The sequence below is a fragment of the Gymnoscopelus braueri genome, assembly GCF_963280865.1.
Source record: "Gymnoscopelus braueri genome assembly, chromosome: 2".
Classification (NCBI taxonomy): Eukaryota; Metazoa; Chordata; class Actinopteri; order Myctophiformes; family Myctophidae; genus Gymnoscopelus; species Gymnoscopelus braueri.
Window position 1 is genome coordinate 41,121,810 of NC_137604.1, and position 16,297 is coordinate 41,138,106.

General features: G+C 44.1%; 1 protein-coding gene across 3 annotated transcripts in view; it reads left to right on the plus strand.

The window, feature by feature from the left end:
- lrba (LPS-responsive vesicle trafficking, beach and anchor containing) overlaps window positions 1-16,297 on the plus strand; it is a 301,696-nt gene that overhangs the window by 193,356 nt on the left and 92,043 nt on the right. For all 3 annotated transcript variants that reach the window (XM_080449815.1, XM_080449816.1, XM_080449817.1), the window contains exons 40-43: window positions 10,021-10,138; window positions 10,379-10,481; window positions 15,653-15,768; window positions 15,971-16,083. In XM_080449815.1, coding sequence (XP_080305941.1) covers window positions 10,021-10,138; window positions 10,379-10,481; window positions 15,653-15,768; window positions 15,971-16,083 — 450 coding nt within the window. The remainder of the gene's footprint in view (window positions 1-10,020; window positions 10,139-10,378; window positions 10,482-15,652; window positions 15,769-15,970; window positions 16,084-16,297) is intronic.

The window sequence follows — 16,297 nt, forward strand, 5'->3', positions numbered from 1 at the left end:
CCACCGTACAACAAACAACCCATACACACACTCAAACTTGACCATTGCCATCCACACATCCACCACTGCTGACCCGACCGAGATCTTAAACGCAACCCCAGCCCGCTGCGGAGCAGACCTGCCCTCACTTTACTAAACACCTCCAGACAAAGAGCCCACCACCTCCACCTCCACCCTGCCCCCTATCCTGCTGCACCTGAGCCTCGCCTCTCCATCATGCTCCATCTCCGGGCTTTGACTGTAGGGCCACGGTCTAGGGGCATGTGCCCTCCCCTCATCCCGCCTCCCCTCCCTCCCCTTGATTGATCCCCTCTCTCCATCATTTGTTCCCCTTGTACCCCCTGCCCCCCCCCTGCCCCCCCCCTGCCCCCCCTCCGCCCCCCCTCCGCCCCCCCCAGCCCTCGACATTCGTGTCAAAGACAACACTGCAGCCTGATGGATTGGCCTGTTTATGGATGCCAGTCTGCCTGGTAGGCCACTGATATTACACTCAGCACCTGTGTACCTGCTGTTCCTGCTGGCCTTTGTTATTCAGCGGAGGTCACAGAGAGACCCCGGGGTCTTGCGATTGAAGGATCGATGTCCACAGGCCCGGCAGATTGGAGATTGAAATTGTAAATTGACAAAATGGACCCTTATTGGTTCATTTGGTTACATGTGTACACCCTCAGAGTTGCAAATGCAGGCTTCACTGTCTATTTCAGATTAAACCTATGAGGCAGGATATGTTATGAATAATCACCTCTTTTTGAAAAGGCTTCATTACTTGTATTTGTTTTATCTCAGAGTAGCTCATAAATACAAAGGCAATGTATAGCATTGATTAATGTATTAATGAAAATAAAACAAGCCAGTGCTTTTGTATTTTAAATACAAGGAAAGGTAATGGTATCATTGCTTTGCTCCCTGGAAAGACATCTTGGTGTCTGACTGGTGAGAGCAGAATGTCACTTTGCTGACTCCTGCAGCTATCCTCCGCCATTATAGTTAATGACCCATCCAGTCTGGTTGCAACAGCAGATCCATAGGGACACGCTATGGCATAACCAGTCATCCAAGACTCCTTTATAGGGGACCAAAGCATCACAGGGGTTTATTTGTCTCCTATAGTGGGGAAGAGAGTAGAAACAGACCCAATAAAAAATACAATAACAATACCATAGAAATGTGAGGATGCACTGGGCAGCTCGCAGTTCAGGATGCGCGTGCATCTGTGTGAGAGTGCGACATGGTACTGCTGTTAAATTGCACCCTTGGTCTGTCAAATTTCCCTTAAAAGATAAAGGTTTACAAAAGAGTGGAGGAGGGAGGTGTCGTCTGCACAGTATAGACTGAAGCCAGAAGATTAATGTGGTGACTTTTCTCAATTGCATTATTGTTCATCTTGCTTTTGTTACAGTCTCAATGAGACCATGCATATCCCCTTCCTCCTAACAAAGATTCTCATCTGCATATTCCATTTAATGGTCCAAGTTGCATTAGCTACACACCAGTTATCACAGTCATATTTAATCAATCTATTTGAAATGGAACATTTGGCCCAAGTTAAATAACATTGCACATTGAAATGCTGGCAGCTCAATCCAATATTTAATCAATTTCTTTGCAAGGAGTAAAGGAGGGAACTAAACACTGAACAGAGAGACATTTAAACATTTGTAACTGTCCTGATTCTTGTTTCACTACCCACACAACCCTCTGGTCTGCAAAGTATGGATGTTACTTTTTCATACAGCTTGCCAGGTTAGGGTGGTGTCTCTCAATATGCTGTCACTGATAACCTATAGCTCCAAACCAGTCACCTTCGGATCCAAACAAATCTACCCCACAGGCCTGGATGAGCCTTTCTCTCTGCCTTCTCTTTCCCCCTGACCCTTCTTCCAACAAGCCGGCCCCAAATTCCCCCTGAGAGGGTCTGCTTTTGCACCCCACACCAACTTAAGCTGGCGACAATAGCCGGATTAGAGAAGAATTTACTCCAATGAACCTCTGGAACAGCCCGAAAAAATGTCCCAGCCAACACAAAAAAGGCAAAAGGGGTGCAGGAGATTGAGTGGAAAGCGGGGAGAATGCGATAGGAGCCGGTCAGCGATCTTAACCTGTCTGATGTTTGCCATGGCAGCTTATGAGGGAAATAAGGGGAGGGGGAGTGGGGCCGATGCCATTGAGTCTTCAACGACTCCAGAGCAGTAGCATTGGGCTGTCTTTCTGATTTTCTCGATACTACTGAAAGGCTGAAAACCATACGTATTTTTTTCTCTTTGCCTTTCATGACACTAGTGTTTGCTGATGAGCTTGACAAATCAAGGAATGTGTCCTATAGTTCCTTTCACCTCCATCTTATTAACAGGTGCACTCTAGCAGTCTCTCACCCCAGCGTCTCAGTTCTGAGATGGCATGCCTTTTGCCATTAAACAAGTAGCTAATGCAAGATTGTGTTATTTTAAAGAAAAATCTCAAGGTGTTTTGTGAGTTTTAGTCGGTGCAGTATAAAGGCAAAAGAAGAAGTGCAGATGGGATGATGTGTTACAGTATGCAGTTGTCATGAGCCAGATTCAAACCCAATGATGTTATGACCGCATCTGTGCCTATGTGAAATATGCATGCAACTGTCCAAGCCACAAATGCATCCCTAACATTGATGTAGGCCAATTCAACTTATTCAAGCATGTATCAAATGCGTTCCAACCAAATCTGTTCCAGGTGCACAATGTGAAGTTTGCCATGTGTTTGCTTAAACAGGCTGCACAAAATCCTCTCGGTCATTGTCACAGTGCCTAAATATAGTTTGTAGTTGCAGATTCTGCCACACTAATGGAGCATCAGTCCTAGCAGGTAGGGAGCAAAGAGTCTCCTCATTTTATATACACGTCCACTGCATTTCACGCTCCTCTGCCCCTCACTTATGTCTCCTTATCCCTCCTTTATGTCAGCCATCACCCCTGAACCACTCGCTCTGCCCTCTCTGGACCCCAAGGTTAAACCGCCTAAGTCTAAACTGTGAGGGAGGGGAAGAGAAATCACAGGCCTTGAATGGAGTTTGAAAAAGCAAGGGGGGAGGTGTGTGGGGGGGGTCTGTACCTTCTGGCATCTCTGATCCTTATCTCTGTAACTGCAGAAATAAGTTACACTTTCCCTCATTGTTGGAGGGAAAATGTGTTACGCTGGGGTTGGTGGTTACTGGTGTTGTCAGGACAGAGGAGCTTGTCACCCATAAATAACTAATGTGTGTGTATATAGACAGTGCGTACCTCTGACAGATAATAAGGTGTCTTATTGTCTGTCAAGTTACTCCAGAGGCCTTTGTTCCTGCAGACTTTAGGCTAAATGTTTAATGAATTGGTGCTTTCAAAGCTTCCCTTCTCCACCAATTAACCCTGAGACCATGGCAGCATTTTACTTAAACCCACAGAACCCCCCCCCCCCCCTGCGCCTTTTCATTCTTAGGTTTTTTTTTGTTCGCGTTTTTAAAAAGGCTAAGCACCCAAGCAGGACGATAAGTGAAAAGGCTAACCTGTTAGCAAACAGAGCAGAGAGCTAAAGAAGGGTTTAATCCTTATTAGGCTAAATTCAAGCTAAGTGCCCCAAAAAGATCCTTTTCAAAAGAGAAGCAGGGGGGGGCTTCTCTTCAGGGAGCACTGCCTTCAACCTAGCAACGTTTCTGGTACTGAGTGCTCTTGAGCCCTTTAGGCTTCATAACTTTACACTCGCTACAAGCCAGGCCTGTTTATTTTCCTTTAATTCTCTCACACTCCAGCGGCTTCTTAGCCGTGTTTATTTTTTCGGGCCTTGTAGTTTGTTTTACTTCCCTGGAGGCAGATATGCTCCAATGTGTGACCAGTGATTACAGCTTGAATTAGTTACATGACGGTGGAACAATTGTGCCTATCAATCATACCTCGACACAGATCTTCTCGGTGTATATAAGCAGAAGCAGTTGTAGTAGCATTGTCTCGATTCTGTGCAAATTGTATTTTCATTTGTTTTTGTACAGACCTGTATACAGTTTGATTGTCTAAGTACACAGCTACCTGTGTACATGTGATGTTATGCTATCATACATTAATAAATGACTAAAAAAATATATGTAGTATTTTTTACTTAGTTGTCTTGAGTTCATTTGAACTGGGGTTTGTCTTTACGTATAAAGGCTTCCATGGTTCACCAGCCACAGTAGCAGTGGCTACACAGTGGTTACATAGCTACTTCAGGGATCATGGAGCCACAGAGGCTAGAAGATGTCTGCTGGAGTGTGAAAGTACCATCATGTGGCTGGACTTTACCAAGGTCTCATGATCTTTACCTCTGCAGTGAGGGGGTACATTCTTTCCTTCTTGGATGAGGATGCCTAGAACCCCCCCCCCACACACACACACACACACACACACACACACTTTCCTAGTCCTACTATCTTACCATCATATCTCTGAAAGCATTGTTTTACTCTAACTCATGTCAACCCATCTCTTCCTTGCCATTTTTGCAGTAATCTCTTTATCTCCCTTCTTGTCTCTCTCTCTCTCTCTAGTTGTGTTTTACTCCCTATATCAGTCAATCTCAACAACATAATCAGTCTTAATTGGCTCCAGGGGGCTGATATTTGTGTGGGGTGGCGTAGGGTTGGGGGGCTGACGTGACTGGCTCCATGTCAGCACTGTCAAGGGCCGTGATTGGTCCAGAAGCGCAGGCAACCGAACAGACCCCTCGTTAGTGTGTCCGGGGTCCTCTGTCTCCTCGTTAGTCCGATGAACTCATTTACAGACAGTGTGGTGACAAGGCCTGGTCTGCCAAACTGGAAGAGAGAGGGTGGGGTGAGGGTGTTTTAATGGGGGGCGTGAATGGGGAATTAATGCTGATTGGATGTTAGAGGGGCAGGATTATGTGTTATATTGCTGGATATTGAGATCCAGTTTATAATTGTGTTCTCGATTATTTGTGGCGGGACAAAGTATGTTTAGAAATCTTCCCACATACCATATTGACTATTTTCAGCATTGGGCAGGTGTTCTCTGTGAAATGAAACATTTCATTATGATTGCCACTGTAGCAGTATCCCACATTATGTCCATTTTGGAAGCTCAAATTGCGAAATGCGATTACACACCATTAATTGCACAGCCCTCAAGGGTTATAAACCAATGGCCGATGTGCGCCGGCACCAGATGAGAGTTTCAAACAGGCCCTAAATGTCAGCTTGTGTTAGTCTCTATGCTTTCATTTTCCTTTGCTGCTCCTACAGGGAAGCAGAATGTGCTGCAAGGCAGCCGTCTCAGCCTGTTGGAGGTGATTTGATTCTTTGCTCATTGAAGTGAGAAGGAGAAACAGCAGAAAATATCTCTGAAATGCAGCCTGCTTTATGTGGAAACATAAACTGCATTCTTATACTGTATGAGAGAATGTTATTCATTTGTATAATGGACACTGTGTATGCATTTAGGGAGAGCACCTTTTCACAAAGGCCTTGGACCTCAGCATCAAATGAGGCTCATGTTTGCATATAAAAGTGATTTGGTATGGTTTGGGTTTCTGTTTTGCAGCATATGTTAGGTTACGTGTGTGTGTGTGTGTGTGTGTGTGTGTGTGTGTGTTTGTGCGTGTGCGTGTGTGCGTGCATGCTTGTGCACATGCTTGTGTGTAGGGCTGGGGGCGTTGTACTGAGGATTGCTTTGGGAAAATGCAACGCAACAAAAAGCAATTCCACACACTGATAAGTCCACAGCGTTTTCTTTTTTCCCCTCTTCAGCCGTGAATTCTATCAAGTCCTCCCAAACGCTGCGTCTCCCTCGTCCCCGTTTTGATGTTGATTGATCACCTCTCTTCCTCCCGCTCATTAATTTCATCACCTTATCTCCCACACCACTTCATTTGACCAAAAGGTAATAATAAATCCCTCATCCATTATCCTTTAACTGAGGCAGCCATGCGGAAATGCTTAATAACAGGCAACAAATTGAACTTCAATCACCTAATTTTCCTTCAAAGACGCCGGCACGGCATTTTACCAACCAGTAAAACTGGCGCATTCAGCCTTTTGGCTCTTGTCTCAGTCCGGTTGCATGCTGTTTTGGACTCTACCACATGTTTTGTAAGCAACTGGGATTTTTCCTCGCTTCCTAATGGGCAGCGCTTCATCTGTTCTTCAGTTCGAGGGTCATCAGCCCGACACACTCACTCGCCCGGCCTGGCCAGCAGGGACGGCTGCTGAGAGCCTCATTTATCTTGAAGTGTGCTTCTGATACTTGCTACGTTGCCCAGCCCTCCACCCCCCCCCCCCCCCCCCCTTCTTTCAGGGCAGTTTCAATTAAATATCATCAGGTCGTGTCACCGTGTCCGACTATGTGCTTCTGCCCCACATGGCCCGTGTCGCCCAGCAGGCTGTGCAGGGTAAATGGGGACCCGGGTGTGGGTTTTGGAAACAAAGCAGGTGATGGTGAAGAATGTTTTTTGCAATACAGTGGTGGACGTTTGCATGTGTGAGCATCTGTGTGCCTGTGAATGTGCGTTTGTGAATGTGTATTTGTGTTTTAATGTTTTCTTCCTCCTTTGGATATGCTAGAGACGGGTGTTGTGCTTTTTGTGTATATGCCCGTGTGTTGTGCTGCTGAGGGTGGATTGTGGCTAGATTGGTACTGTTCTTTATATGTGTGCGTGCCTGTGTGTGTGTGTGTGTGCGCGTGCGTGCGTGTGTGCGCCCGTGCACCGTAACCACAGTCACCCGGTCTCTCTTCATGTGTCCTTCTTCATTCTGTCGTCGTTTGGGGCGTCTGACAGAGACAAACGACAGTGCTTCAGAAATGAGCAGCAGCCCAGCGCACAAACAGGTTGAAATGCTCACAGGGGAGAGAAAGAGAGAGAGGTGCAGAGAATGACAGAGAGAGAGAGCGACAACAAGAGAGAGGCGAGAGAAACCTTCAGATCAGAGAGCAGCGCCTTTGTTTTCTGTTTGGCTGCACCCTTACTTTGAAATTCATCTGGTGAAGTCGGAGTGGAATCAATGGATCACTTTGCTTTATATTCAACCAATCAAGAGGGTGCATTATTAGCTCCCGATCTCTCTTTGAAGAACTCATCCTGTAGGTTTTAGCATTTCATCTTCATGTTTGACATTTAGAAGCTGAACAACCCAGTTCTATTTGCCTGTCTACTTTTGTATGACAAACAAACGTTTCAGATAGTCAGTGTATGATTCATCTTTATACACTTTTGTATTTATTTCACTCTCATTCCCATCTTATATGATGAAGAGTTTAATTCAAAGTCGAGTCACCTCAAGGCCTTGACTCATTGAATAGCTTGTCTTTTCAAGATGGAATCATTCTATTTTTTTTACGCTCAGATTTGACTGAATTTCAGTTCCATTTCTTTTGCAATAATACAGCCATTTTCGAACGGCACCTTTCAGGTACACCAGCTTATCCTGTTCCACCATTACTATCCATCATAGAGAAAGCGGTGGCAGCCATAACTCCCGGCTTGGACAATAACCTCTACACAACTGTAATTTGTCCGCCCGTGGCCAGAACGACCAGAGCATTTGAACGTGGCTCATTTATCGCATTCCCTTGTCACCCAGCTCAGCTTTTTCATCTGCAAGGGAAAGGGTGCTGGCGATACGTACGGGAATGATGTTTGAAAATGTTATTTACAGCGTTCCCAGGGACGCATCAGTCCGGCGGAAAATATGATACCCCCAGCTTGCGGTACTGTCATCTCTCTATGGAATTGGTTGGAGAAAGCGCTTCATCAATTTTGGCCTGAGCAAATCCCTGATGTCTGCGGTGAGATCTGCGCATAGACTGCCAGGGGTGAAATAAGTCAACATCTTACCTTTTCAGAGGTGAAAGGTCATTCTTAGAGTACTGTGTACACTTGAAAATGAGAGTTCTTCATCTCATGCAAGGAAGAAGCTGAACTGAAATGAAAGAAATGGGTGTTGAAATATGAAGGTCAGGGGCTGACATGTCCTGGGATTTGGACGATGTTGGCTGACGCGTGAAGCTGATTGGCCACCCTGTCGTCACACGGAAAAGAGAAATCAAATTGATCCTCTGTCTGTTTGTCTTCAGAACTCAAATGCTATGTCAGAAACTGGCTTGGATAATAAAGCTTGTATTTCTTTTTTCTGAATGCCAAGATGAAATTCTGCTGTCGAATATACAGAACTCTAATTGCTAATACTCAAATGAAGAGTATAAGAAAATGCTCATTTCTATTGTCATTCTGTCTTAATGGCATTCAAGTTCTGATCACTGATTTATTTGTGTACATCACATTATGGGGTGTCATAACTCAAAATACAGGTCTCATTTGTGACGTGACGTCACATTCTCTTTTTATATTTTGACCATTTTTGCATGACACCGTAGTATAAAATAACACTTAAATCTTTAATGGATTCATTAAGGTAAATATGTTAGTTTTTTAAAAAGCTTCTCGAGTTATTATCCATAGAATAATCGCTTGGAAAATAACCGATAGTTGCAGCCCTTATTTATTTACCAACTAAAGCTGCAGTTTGCAAAAGTGTTGAGGGGATTTGTGACAGGGTTGCCATAGCTACAGGCTAACGGTACGTAGTGTGGTACGGTCGTCCTGGGTCCCCGTTAAAGAAGGCTAGCAGACTGGTACTAAGGCAGCGCCGCAGACTGGTGCTCCTCCAAGCCACTAATCCACATTTAATTGAACTCCAGAGACTTTGAAGTGAGTCTGTGATGCAGGCAGGTTGTATTCCTCAGAGAGACGAAGCAAGGGAGAGGAGAGAGGCTGTCCTCAGCTGGTGGCCTCCACCATCATGTCAGCCTTCCCTTAATGAGCCCCTTGAAGTTGATGCTAGAGCCTAGCTCGCTAGCTCACATTTGAATATTTTTTTAATACTACGGCGTCTAAACCGCTCTGTGACAACCTCGACTGACCCTTTTTCCACCCTCAATTCCACGTCTCTTAACACCATCCCACCCCGTCTGTAAATCCTTTGAAACAAAACAGAGAGGGGGACAAAACAAAGGACTAGCCACCAAAGCAATGCTAAGTGGGCTGGTACCAAGGCTAAATGCCGGATTAGCCGAAGTATGAATCACAGGGGCAGGGCCAAGCATCTGGGTCTGTCAGCCACTATGACAGCCATCAGAACATGTTACTCTTTCTCTGAAGCCCCACCGCAATTTCCACAGGGGCCGATTAGGCTCTCCTCATCTAAGTTTTTTAGCTCTGGAGCTATAGATAACATAATACTGTTTAACCTGAGAGTCAATGACCTGCTTGGAATTATAGAAAAAAAAAAACGTCTAATAGGCTACTTAGCATAAACTCAGCTGCTGTTAACCTCGTCTTGATCCCTTTCATATTTCCTTAGAGTCAAGACACTGCAATACACCATTGAGGTGAATTAGGTTCACTTGACTATTATTTGTGTACTAATGGTTATTTAGCTCTTATGCTAAATGCTCTTATCACCATGACTTACAAATGCAACTGTAGAACAAGCTTCAATTCATTGAATACCCACATTACAAGCAAACAATAGACTTTAAGTAGTACAACGTCAAATCTACGGCACTCAGAAATAGACAGTGATCCTAGAGGACCAGATAATGGGCACATGCTTATGAGTCTCTGTTAACAATCTTGAATTGTACCTTCCTGATGTGCCCCGGATATCTGTTCTCCTCTGTAATACTGATTAGGTTTTAGTGAACTGAACGCTTCCCCTTGCCCTGCTCCATCACTCCCCTGGGCTGAACGGGTCTCATTCTCTTGTTAAAGGAATCTCTTTTTCATGGGGGCTGATCAATACAAAGCATTAATCGTAGCGTTCAGGACGACGCGCCATCACAGCATGATAAATGAACTAGCGTGGCCTTCCCTCCCTCCTGTTCGGCTCACGTTCCTCTTTCCTGTCTCCGCTCTCTCCTCCCTCCTCCCTTCTCTGGTTTCTTATGATTTGTTCCCCCCCTTTGTTCAATCTGTGTCCATTCCTTTTTCTTTTATTTATTTTTCTTTTCCTATCTTATCATCATACAGATTCTGGCCTATACGGAGGGTCTCCATGGGAAATGGCTTTTCACAGAGATCCGCGCTGTCTTCTCCAGACGGTACCTGCTGCAGAACACGGCCCTGGAGATCTTCATGGCCAACAGAAGTAAGTTGATTCTGGATAGAATAGTATAGAATTGTATAGAGCATTTTTTATGGAAATCAATTGGGGGTAGATTGGTTAAGCCAATAGTACCATCCAATCTATGTCCCTGCATTCACTTATTCACGCCCGCAAAATCTATTAATCAACAGTATTTATGGGAATATTAAGCAACTGAAATCTCACTCAGTCATCTCTCTCTCTCTCTCTCTCGTTCTCTTTCTCTCACTCACTCTCACACAGCGGCTGTCATGTTCAACTTGCCAGACACGGCCACAGTCAAGAAGGTAGTCCACTGTCTTCCTCGCGTCGGTGTGGGCACGAACTTTGGCCTTCCACAGACCAGGTGAGAGAGAGAGGGAAACACACACACACACACACACGCACACACGCACGCACGCACGCACACGACTCAAGTCTAGTCAATGCCATTTCAGCAGTACACAATACATATGCTGCTGACTCCCTCTTTTTGTTATGGGGGTCAAACCTGCGACTAAGTTACAATATGGTACTCTAACCATAGCCCTGCACAGGCCCAAAACTCCAGCCTGGCCCTTGGTATTCGAGCCAGGCCTGGTCTCGTCCCGACGGGCTTGCAGGGCTCTAATTCTAACCACCTAGGTCACTGCAATGCATAGTTCCACTCTGTATGGGTTTGTCTTCGTTCCTCAGTCATCAGTTTTTGTCAGGTGATACTGAACCAACTTGATGGACTTGTGAGTAACTCCCAGCATCTCACATCTCATTCTGCACTGTTCTGCACTGGTACAGATATTAACCAGCCATGGAAAGACAACAGGGAAGAGATTGAAAAAGGGGATAAAAATGACATGTTTGATGGTGAGTGAGTGAAACTGTAGTGTGAGATGGAAAAGAACTGCTGGAGAAAGATGGCAGAATGGTTAACTTAATACCTTAAAACCTGAAGCCTCACTCCATCCGTCTTGCCTTTCTCTCTTTGCCCTTTCACGCACAAGCAAACACAAGTGCGGGCACTCACTACCCCCGTCTCTCCTTTCTATTCCCTTATCTCCCTTGCTGTAGCACACCACTGCCTAATTGGCTTCACACAAACACCATCCACTCCATTTATTTATCCTGTTTTTTTTGTGAAACAAATAGTGGCTATGGGATGTAAGGCTCTCCTTTTACATAGCTCTACTGGGCTTTCACAACAGAAGCACAAACGTGCATTATCTGTGTGAGATCATGTGCATGTTTATTCTTATATATGAAGAGTTTGAAAAACACTCATCAGACAGTACACATTCAACATTTAAACAAATGTCTAAAAGCCTGAAGGATGCTCTATTCTATTGTGTGATCCCAGATGCATTGTTGCCGACAGTTCCTTGTTTCTATTGGCTGACAATGTTGTAGCACAATGCTGGTGCTTTATTCACTAATGAGTGGGTGTGCATATGGGTTAGGGCCGTTAGGCGATGCTGGGCAGTGTATATATGTGTGTGTGTGTGTGTGTGTGTCAGGCTCATTAATCAAGGTAGTTTGCCGGCCGGCGGCACCTTGCCTCTTTGACCCAGAGACAGCTGTAACTGGGCATTTTCAGTTCTCTCACCAGCACAACTCACATCGCCCCAGAACCGCACTAAAGCATCACTTGACCACAGCAGTGCAAATACTAGAAAAGTGTGCTGCTCGGAGCGCAGATCTCCGCCTGTGTCAGTCGTGGGGTCAGTGGTGTGTTGTAGGTTTTTTTTCCAGAGGGATACGATAATCATTCCCTGCACGACATGCGTGTGGCCGTGGAGATACGCTAACGCGTTTTCAATGGATGAAATGGTTAGTAGAGGGCTACGCTTGAATACGAAAATGTTCTGTGTGCTGGCCACACTACATATATAGCGTAACACGGTAGAACACACTACTGCGTGGGGTGCAGCCATCAGGACATGAGGAAACTGCGGGGGAAATAGTTTGTACCGCACACAGTTCAACTGTTCACTGTGGCGCCCCCTATAGGCAGAAGTGAAAGTGGCTTTGGAGATGCGTTCAATAGAGGCTTCTCAAAAATGTGTGAAGTTAGTTACATGCAAACGTTATGGAGTATCAAAACCCTGTTTTATGGTCATTGTCATATGATTCATGAGACCATGTGCCTAATTTGGTGGGAAAAAGTCATGTTTTGGCAACAAACAGTGACATTTGTAGCAGCTGTTCACTCCCTACGGTTGTAAGTAAAGTTTTGGCTCTGCGTTGCGTTGTTTAGAGTCAAATTAGGGGCATATTAGACGTTGTTCTTCCACAAACTTTGGAAGCCGATTGTAGCCAATTGGAATGGAATCTGATACTTACTGATAAATCTTGATCACATGACTCCAGAGATAATGTGTACCAATGTGTGTGAGTTTTGGACAAAATCTGTAGGAGTAGCAGCATAAAGTGTTTTGAAGAAAATGCTAATTAATGGATCAAGCGGAATAGGTAGAATTTGTATTGTAAGACCTACGGTTCAAGAGTTGTAGGCCAAAGCATGAAGCAGCCTGTGAAATGTGTAGCGCCACCACGAGGCCGTTCCATGGGTGTGGCCTTTATAGGAGTTGTGTCGTGATCCAAGGAATGCAGTGGACTTTTTTCCTTTTTATTCAAAAACGGTTAAAAAAAAGTGAAGCAGCCTGTTATAGTATCACCATGAGGTAGATTAGAAAGATTTCCTACTGTCCTACTGGGAGTGCGCTTGCAAAGTTTCACTCATAATTCCTTCACTGCCTGTAATTTCACATTACAGCTGCCAATTTGGAATAAGTCTTAAAGCCAGAGAACCTTGCCAATACCTGCCATTTCCTTACAGTCGACACATTTCATATATTGGTCAGAACATTATTTTTGTAACAAGGCTTGTCAGACTGATTTATATACAGTATGTTATTATGCTTATTGCACTGTTAAAGGGATATTTCACTTTCAAAATAACTTTGGGTCATTTTATTATCTACTCAGGCTTTTGTGAGCCCTCCAGACAGTTTTTAAGTTGCTTGATTCACTATTTAGATATTTGATATTCATTTTATCAGACACGCCCCCTTCCTATACAAACCCATTATAACTTCAAACTATTTTTTTTTTATCATCAAACATCATCAAAAACACCCGTCCTTGGTTCTGGTGACTCACCCTGTCCTCCTAATACACAAGGGGGCCGTGTTTTTTTTTTTTTTTTTTTTTGTATTTAATTTTTTTCATTTTCCAAAAAATATATAAAAAATAAATGAATGTTATCGAAAGAACACGGCCCCCTCACGTATTAGGAGGGCAGGGTGAGTCACCAGAACCAAGGACGGGTGTTTTTGATGAATCTAACATGTTAAAAATGGAGTTTGAAGTTATAATGGGTTTGTATAGGAAGGGGGCGTGTCTGATAAAATGTATATCAAATATCTAAATACTGAATCAAGCAACTTAAAAACGGTCTGGGGGGCTGACAAAAGCCTGAGTAGACGATAAAATGACCCAAAGTTTTTTTGAAAGTGAAATATCCCTTTAAAGGAGAATTCCGGACAAATTAAGTGTTATCTTTGATGTCTCGTTACTCACCTACCGATGTGAAAAGTAGCGTTCTTTTTTTTCATATATTCCCCTGTCGTCATTTTTTAAACACCCTCCGTTGTTATAATGGGAGCGTGAGGGTTAGTGAAATTCGTCTATTATAACCGACGCAAAGTAGTTTTTTTCACTACTAGTATTCATAGTAGAGTCTCATGATAGTCAAACATGCGTTGAAACTATCTGCGAGGCTGCCGTCAATGGCGAACGATTTAACACTGGTTGCTTGTTTCTTCCAGAACCTGGCAACTCGTGTTGCCAGATTCTGGAAACAAGCAACCAGTGTTAAATCGTTCGCCATTAACGGCAGGCTCGCAGGAATTTTCAGCGCATGTTTGACTATCATGAGACTCTACAATGAATCGTAGTAGAGAAAAAAATAACATTGCGTCGGTTATAATAGACGAACTTCACTAACCCTCACGCTCCCATTATAACAACGGAGGGTGTTTAAAAAATGACGACAGGGGAATATATGAAAAAAAAGAACGCTACTTTTCACATCGGTAGGTGAGTAACGAGACATCAAAGATAACACTTAATTTGTCCGGAATTCTCCTTTAAGTCCTCGACCACTTACACTGTTGTTGGTTGGAAAAGGTTCATGGCACTGTACTCTGATCTTGCTCTGGATAAGAGTGTCTGCTAAATGCCTGCTGTAAATTGTAATTGTGTACAGGTAGGCTTACCCAATCAGCCCTGCTTATGTATGCCTACCCAATGTTCTTTCCTGTGCACAGACTGCACACAAGGGCAGATTCCAACAATCTTTAGTCGATTCGACAATTGGCCAAAAATTAAAATGATTTTTTTGTCTTGACTCAGAAATGCACTTAGATCCACAATGAAAGCATATTAGTGCATATTACCATTCAGTAGTACAGACAACTGGAAGGAAAATGATCATTACAGCTCGGCACTGTAAACTTCTATTTGAAAAGGGCGTATTTTCACTTTGGCGGCGGCCTAATGACTATAATCTCACACCCTGACAGTGATTAATTCCATCATTTTCCTTTGTTTTAATTGGATTGGGGGTCATTTGTTTAAGCCCCCGATGCATACATCATGCTCCCGGGGGCCCCAATGTGCACGCACGTGCGTGTGAGTGTGTGTGCACGTGCACACCCTCATATGAATTCAACCCCTATTTACCGCATATTTTTCTTCTTAATTAGCGGGACCTTAAGTTCAATAAATATTTCATATACAGACTTTTGTATAATGAAGGTTTAATAAGGCCCAAGGCTTTTTTTTCTCTCTCAATTTTTTCCTCTTCATTCTGCTAAGTCTTGTTCTCATAATGTGTGAACTACCCGTTGACTAAAATACTAAAAAACCTCTTTTAATGTGTCTATATGTTCTGTGCTATACCACAAATTGCCTCTCGGAGGACAAGTCTAAGCTTACAATGTGTCATGAGATCTATAATCTTCTTAATGATATTTTAAAAGGGAAGTGGGTAGTCCAATACCTTTCTTTTATATATACCTTAGAATTTGCTGAGCATATTCATGGATGACCCTAAGAATTTGCTTGACGCCCATGACCTTGTACCATCCTCAGGCCAAAATGTCATCTTTTCAGACAAGATGTTTTGTAATCTAATAGGCAGATCGCAGGATTAACCCTACAGATTTTGTCTGTACTGTTCATCCTTCTGCCCTCACAATTCCTAATAATAATTTAGCCTCCCAATTTGGGTGCAAGGAGCAGTACAGCCTCTAGAGGCTGATAGTGGCCAAGAGTCTTAGTGTTTTTAATCGAGTATAAGATTTGTAGGAAAGCTGTGATGGAGACAGTGTAAGGGAAACAGAGGATGAACATGCTGGTGGAGCTCAATGCTAGGTTAGCAGGGGTATGTGGTGCCAGACATGAGCATCTTAATAATACACATGAGTTAGGAGGTCTGATATTCGAGGAACCTAACTGAGGATCCTTGCCCCTCTCCAGACGTATCTCCCTGGCCACCCCCAAGCAGCTGTACAAGGCCTCCAACATGACCCAGCGCTGGCAGAGACGTGAGATCTCCAACTTCGAGTACCTCATCTTCCTCAACACCATCTCTGGTAAGAACAGACTGTCATACTGTCCATCTGAGGGTTGTGGAACCTTTTCTGGTATTAAAATGTGGGGGCAATGCAGGAGAAGATGGAAAAACACTTTGACTGAATGAATTGGTCAAATATCTCTCTCACTTAATCATATTCTCTCTCTCCCTCTGCCCCTTCCGTACCACTTCTTTCTGTCTCTCATCGCTGCTACTGTCAGGCCGCACGTTCAATGACCTCAATCAGTACCCAGTCTTCCCCTGGGTGATCACTAATTATGAGTCAGAAGAGCTGGACCTGACTCTGCCCAGTAACTTCAGAGACCTGTCCAAGGTAAGACAATGCTTCCTTCTAAACAAGTCTGGTTTGTGTCCTAATCTGCAGGAGATAGAGCCTAGTGGAGTGTGTGTGTGTGTGTGTGTGTGTGTGTGTGTGTGTGTGTGTGTGTGTGTGTGTGTGTGTGTGTGTGTGTGTGTGTGTGTGTGTGTGTGTGTGTGTGTGTGTGTGTGTGTGTGTGTGTGTGTGTGTGTGTGTGTCTGTGTGTTAC